Source organism: Bidens hawaiensis, unplaced genomic scaffold (assembly GCF_021521415.1).
Source record: "Bidens hawaiensis isolate Kalapana, Puna unplaced genomic scaffold, B.hawaiensis_p1.1 tig00046153_1, whole genome shotgun sequence".
NCBI classification, from domain to species: Eukaryota; Viridiplantae; Streptophyta; class Magnoliopsida; order Asterales; family Asteraceae; genus Bidens; species Bidens hawaiensis.
In genome coordinates, this window is record NW_027498228.1 from 104,568 (window position 1) to 111,954 (window position 7,387).

A 7,387-nucleotide genomic window follows, 5' to 3' on the forward strand; every position below is an offset into this window, starting at 1 on the left:
AACACTTTTTGCTTTTCGAAAAACAAATAGCAAATAAGCAAGTTTTAGAAGCTCACCCAAACACCCCCTTTAGTATCTTGTGTATGCTTATATATATTTTTTTAAATGTTAAACCCATATATAATTGATATTGCTTTATAATATAATATAATATAATATAATATATTTATTTAATCTTTGTGTATTGTTTATTTAAGTATTTGTATGAGTTGCATCAACCTTTTATTATTATTATTATTATTATTATTATAAAACACTATTCTTCTTAAAAATATAAATCAATATATTAAGGGAGGTGTTTGAGATTCCTTATTTTAGCTACATATAGCTTATAACTTATGGGTTATAAGTTATAAGGTGTTTGGGTTATAACTTATTGTGAGTGTATAAAGTATAAGTTATAACTTTATAACTTATAATTTATGTATTAAATAAGTTATAAAGAGGTAAAATAAGGAATCCCAAACACCCCCCCCCCCTAAATTAATATTAGTACTAAATGATTTATGTTTTTAGTAACAATCGTGTGTTACTAGTAAGAAAAGTTAATTAAATAAATCTAAACATTATATACAAGGAAAGTTTTTAGAGATTTAAGTCGCACTTTTTAAATAAAGGTGGTAACTACAACTGTTGTATATGAAGAAATTTTTAAAATTAATGAAAATTTACCATTTGATTTTCTTTTTCTTTTTGTATTCTATTCAACGTTGTAATGCATATTCATTCATCTAATACTAAATTAGTATAAATATTTCATATTGTTTTGTTATTTTGTTAATATAGTTTACCCAGCCCGTGTATACACGGGTATTTAACCTAGTAATAATATATATATAATCCATTCCACCACTTGATTTTTGATTCTAGAAAACTTTAATGAATTGATCCAAGTCAGCATATATTTTGGCTCGCTACCATTGGACCGACAATATTCAACCATATCATATCATGATCCATCTCCAAACGTGAATAGCAATATTTTTTTAAGGCTTAAAGGTTTTTGGATAGTAAAAAGATACGATCCTAATACAAAGGCAGGTAAGCGGGTAACAAGCTGCGACGCCACCTCTTTTGAATGGCAACGATGAAAGCAACATCGAAGCCTTTATTACAAGGTTAACCCATGCCGGTAGTCTATCAAGCAAAAGTCTCCAAGTGATATATAACACGATCATATAATTCTCTACAGTCTATCGTCATATTGTCAATGCGAGTGAGGCTGAGTCGTTTACAAGCAACTAGCTCATCGACACATGGTGCCATGATACGTATGATCTAAAGTGTTTACGCGCTTGTCAAGATTATATAAGATTATATGCTATAAAAACAAGAGAGAAATGTATATAAAATTTGAATGAAGTTGACATATATTTTAGAAAACTGTTGCAACGTGAAACATAACATGTGTTTCTGTGTTATGCAAATCTTCAAGAAACAAATCAACAATCAGCTATTTTGACTCATTCATTCATAGCATCGAATCATCTTCAACTTATTACATCGCTTCTGTTCGATATGCATGCTAACCAGATCAGTATTATCTCACCAACACCATCCTCTGATTCATAGCATCGAATCATCTTCAACTTGAATTAATTTGTGTTTATGATATTTTATGTTGCAGGTAGTGTTTGATTGCATATAAGATTATAAATAAGAACTCCTGCGTGTTCATAAATATCGTCTCAAAATGTCAGAATATGGCCATGAGATGGAAAGGGAGTATTCTGCAAGTCTATCTAGCAGTCAGGAATCCGGTACGCATGTAATTAGGGCTGTAAAAACTGTTCGACGGGAAGTTCTTTTAACTAAACGAGACACGAACGAGGCAATGTTTGTGCAATTGTGTTCGTGAACGTTCAATAATGTGTTTGTTTACGTTCGTTAATGTTGGTTTTAGGCTTGTAAACGAACCGAACGAACACGAACATGGCTTTTTTATGTTCGTTCGTTAAGAAAATAATGTGTTCCCGAACGGTTCACAAACACTTACCGAACGAGATTTTATGTTTGTGTTCGTTCATTAAGGAAATTAGTCTGTTCACGAACACAAATAAAATTAGCAGATCCTAGAGATTTAGATCGATGTATTCATCACTGTGAATAATGAAAGCCTGTAAATGAATCGAATGAACACGAACAAGGGCATGTTTGTGTTCATTCATTAAACACAGACACTTAATCGAACAAATATTTATGTTAACGTTCGTTTATTTAAAAAAGGACACTTGTGTTCGTTTATGTTCGTTTGTTTAAAATCTAAACGAACATAATTGAACAAAGATAAACGGACATATATGAACAATTGTAAATGAACACAAACAAACATAAATGAAAACATTAATGAACACAAATTAACAAATATAAAGCCTATAAGCAGATGACCTATCCAGATAGTATATAATTATTTTATAGTAATACATAAGCGAACATAAATAAACAGACATAAACGAACGTTCATGAACATAAATGAACGAACGGAACATGTGTTCATGTTTGTTCATTTAATTAAACGAACACAAATTTTTTGTTCATGTTCGTTCGTTTATTAAATAAACGAACATAAACGAACTTCCCGCCGAACGGTTCACGAACAGTTCACCGGTCGTTTGATTCGCTTACAGGCCTAGTTTGTTTGTTTATTAAAGGTTTTTAATACTTTTCTAATCTTATCATATAGATTTAAGCAAAATTATTAGTTATAAATAAAAAAACGTATATGAGTATTATGTGATAATTTATATGTAAAATTAGCATATGAATGTTAGAGAAAACACCAACACAAACTTAGTAGTCGACCTAACCGTTGACACTGACCGTTCTCGGTAGCCAAATCAGATAAAACATTGTTTGTGTTCAATTGTGTTCGTGAACCGTTCACAAACAAGTTTATTTCTTTAATGAACGAACACAACAAGGAACTTCATTCGGTTACCTGTTCGTGAACCGTTCGCTTGTCTGATAAAACCATAACGAATGAACATGAACAAGGCCTTGTTCAGTTCGGTTCGTTTACAGGCCTACATGTGACGTTCATAACAAGGGGTATTTTGGTCATTTTCTACATTTCAATTTTGGTAATTGATTTCTTGAACTATGAACATGTAGATATGGGAAGTGAATTTAGATTGGAATCTGTGATCTACATTTCTGCGTTCGCTGCAACGATCTTGGTTGGTGTTCTTGTAACGATCGGGATCTTTTTGATGACTGCTTTAATTACATTGGTGGTCATGTTACAATCATGTGAAAGCCGGAATTCTGGGGCAGTTGAGATGTTAAGATCTGTCAATCAGTTTGATTTTAATGTTTATTATTATTGCAAAACGGTTTCTCTACATGTGGAACTTAATAACAATAGCTTCGCGTCATATTCTTTGCCTGAGATTTGTATAAATGCGGCTGTCAAGTATGTTAAAGATGGTCATCACACAAGAGATTTGAGTACTGTCGTGTCACTTGTTGATAACTATTTCAAGAATGTTACATCTGTTGTTGGTGGTCGCGATGTGGTGTTAATGGACATCGACGACTTGTATGTTCATAGGTAGTTACATACTCTCTACACTTTTAATTTAGTGAGACTGATATAGGCTAAATGTATTTTTGGCGGTGTAGATTCCATGATTATGGACATCATAATGATGTTAAAGAGGCCAAACACATGAAACACGCAGCGTTGGTGCAAATATACACAAAACTCCGATCTGCTGAATGGCCGTTGGTTTTATTGTCAAGGGAGCCTGAGAAACGACGTGGTGTGGTCATTGGCATGCTTATATCGGCTCGATGTAGAGGTTGGTCTGAAATGATCATGAGGTATTGTTGGAGGGTAAAACAGTCATTTCCCACTCAAACCACATGTCATGTTTGAATTTGTGTTTTGGAACTGATTATCTGATTATTGTGATGTGGTGCAGATCGGATGAGGAGATGAAAATGGATACCCGTGAGTATTTCTACAAGCAAAAGGCAATTATGGTTAAAGGTGTCCTATAACCAAACGTTAACTAAACCAATGAATTTGTAGTGTTAGTGAATCAATTTAATTCTTGAAATAATCAAAATAAAATTGTGATGGAATGATTCGGTTTAAATGTGAAGTATCAAATATATACATAATAACCTAAAGAGATATAGGCAAGACGTACTTATACTAACTTTTGGTTGAGACCCAAAACATAAAAAAGATCAACTGAAAGGTAAATGTAGTGTAGAGATAAGAATTGGTCGTTTCAAAGCAAATCAAATATAACGAAATTTCTAAATTTGACCAAAACTAAAAAGTAAAAAGTAGATTAAAAACACAACTAACGGGATGGAATCTGTGACCTTTTAGGCTTTAGAAAAGTGGATTTGATGACAAGGGCTAACCACTACACCAACTTTCAAGTTTCTTATATCATTTCTAAAAAAGAAAGTTTACGGGTACTATACGTGAGTCTGCCAATGATGTAATAGGCTCGTTGCCTCGTTTGGGAACATATAGTGATAGGGCAGCGCCTATGTTGCCATGGTAACTTGGGCTAGCAAATAGCAATATGGACGACACCGTAGCTTCAACTAACGATATGATATGATGATAGCTTCAACTAACAATACAACATGATGACAGACATACATACGCATGTGATAGTTGCAAACCTAGACGTTTAAATGTACCCTTGACTTAAGGTAGGCTAAGGGTAATGGGGCTTGGTTGAGCGCCAAGTAATCCAATCATAACACGACACGTAAGCGATGACATGGCTCGTGATCAAGTCCCATAGGGTGTAGTGGGGCTTGATTGATCCACCCCAAGTTTTTTATTCAACCCATGCTCAAACACTCGTTCAAGCCCCGCGGTCCCGGCCACCCCCGCCGTCCGCGCCCCTGATTACATGAAGGGTGTAGTGGTGTTCGCGAGCCACGTGATCAGCCACCTGGACCACCCCCCACCCATCGCGCCCCCATTACCCTGGTAACTCGGGCTAGCGATATGGAGGACACGATAGCTTCAACTAACAATACAAAATGATGACAGGCATGAGATACGCATGTGATAGTTGCAAACCTTGACGTTTAAATGTACTCTTGACTTATGGTACATGTTGAAAGTATGACGGTGTTGACAGTTATAGAGGTAGGGTAGCAAAAAGACACAAATACCCGTGGGTGGAAGAAGACTCCCTCAAAAGTCACACGCTGAACATATTAATCACCCGCATAACTCAAGTCAGAGAAATAATAATAATAAGACCCAGATACTATCTGCGGGATAATCCAGACGCCCTCAGAGGTCATCCGCAGGGTATTATTCCCACCCGCAAGGATGACCAGAATGTGACGTCAGAGGGACACATGTAATTAACTAACTTCCTTCTAGAAGAATTACTAAGATCTTTCCTTGGGAAGCACGTGATGTAACAACCAATGAGAAAAGGACAGGTGACGAGTTTGTTATAACCGCGCACATGACATTTAAGCTCGCCCGATCATATGCGGACACGTGTCCAGGTTGTTACAAAGACATCTTCTAGATAAAGCCAGTTGGGCCAATAATATTCCCTAAACCCTTAGGCTATAAATACCCTCATCATCTCCATGAGGTACTCACACTTTACTCTCACTCTAAATACTTAAGTACTTTTTTCTCCTTAAGATCAATACTTATTCTCACGCCGGATGGTGGTTACGGGAAGACCTCCCCTCTTGTCCTTCCCGTAACGAGCTTACGGTGGTTGTTTTGCAGGTTTTCGTCATAGGACTTGGGAGATTGAGTTTGTATTGTTAGTTTGGTAATTGTTTGACCGAATCCTATGAACTCATTGATCTAACTCCTTAGGGATTAAATCTGTATTTCTTCAATAGTTGTGTGTTGAAAATATGATATGTGTCACAAATTAACATTAAAGTATGGTAGTGTTAAAGTTATGTTGTATGTTTAACACTTAAAACCATTTTAAATGTTTAAGACAGTTATAATTCATTAAGTAATGTCGACTTTAATATGTACACCAGGTTGAAGTTTATATGTTTTTTAAGAGCTTTGCAGGCATGTTGAGCATAGGAGAGTGTTACCACTATATCCGGAGACGGATATCCCGATGTTTATCTTTATGTTTCTAAACTTTGATATTTGAATGATAACTATAACTAATTAAATCATAAATGTGATAAAGTTGATTAAAACAGAAAAAATAAATGCAGAGTTAGTAAATAGAGACTAGAGAGTTACACATGAAAAGAAAATATGAATAACTGATAACTGATGATGATTTAACTATTTGGGTTAAGAAATTTTTGGATACTATTTGAAAGTGACATTATTTATTTAATAGTATACAAAAATAAAATTAAATATAACATAGAAGAAACGTATAAGATTCTTTCAAATTTTGGATCATGATCATGTGGATTTGTTTGTCATTCTATTAATTAAATATACTCTCTTGGTATTTGACTCAAATCAAACTAGAAAAACACTACGATTATAAATTTAAAATTAAGATAATGATATAAATATATACATTAACTATGCTACAAAATGATAAATTAGTGTGTCATATAATCATATAATTCATTCTTTTTTTATTTTATACTATTAAGTATTAACATGAGTGAGGCAAAGTCATCTCTACATTTTTACTCACCTTTTGACCGATATCTTCTTTCCCATGTGGCCCTTTATTCCTCCCGTCTAATCAAATAAGGGCTTTATATCCACAATAAATTAAATATAAAAAACATTAAATATAAATTTATTATAATAAACTCAGAATTATGTATTAGTTTGGTGATAATCTTGAATGCTTGTTAGCTACATGTCATGAGTTTGAGATTGGTTAAGTAGTTTTTTATATTTGTTTTTGTTTACAATTACCATAAAAGAATCACAAAATCTCGTTTCAATTTAGACATTCAAAATAATTGAGCTGATATGCGGGCATTTACGCACTTTACGCGATAATAATAATTATTCTATTTAAATTACTTACGGATAAGATTACACGTTATAAAAAAAATAGATAAAAAAAATTAAAACGTAAGTTGACATATATTAAAGTAAACTGTTACACCTAGAAACATAACATGTGTTCGGGTATTGGTCGAATCTGCTAGAAACAAGCAAATCAACAATCACCTATTTTGACTCATTCATTCATAGCATCGAATCATCTTCAACTTATTATATCACGCTTCTGTTCAATTCACATGCTTCCAGGTAATCTACTTACTTGTGTTGTGGTTTTTTAAATCATATCAAAGTTTGACATCAAATTACATCTGGGTACATTTGAATTTGATATGGGTTTGGTAAATTTAGTGGCTAATTTGATCACGTAATTTTACGTTAATTTGTATTTATAATTAAAAACATTTTTCAGGTAGGATTTGATTGCAT

General features: G+C 33.6%; 1 protein-coding gene across 1 annotated transcript; it reads left to right on the forward strand.

Moving 5' to 3' along the window:
* The first annotated feature begins 1,669 nt into the window (after positions 1-1,669).
* On the forward strand, positions 1,670-4,002 carry LOC143596209 (uncharacterized protein At2g39920-like). The gene is made up of 4 exons (XM_077075051.1): positions 1,670-1,760; positions 3,112-3,550; positions 3,622-3,822; positions 3,924-4,002. The coding sequence occupies exons 1-4, from the start codon at positions 1,694-1,696 to the stop codon at positions 4,000-4,002; spliced, it is 786 nt and encodes a 261-aa protein (XP_076931166.1). The 5' UTR covers positions 1,670-1,693.
* Positions 4,003-7,387: the final 3,385 nt, after the last annotated feature.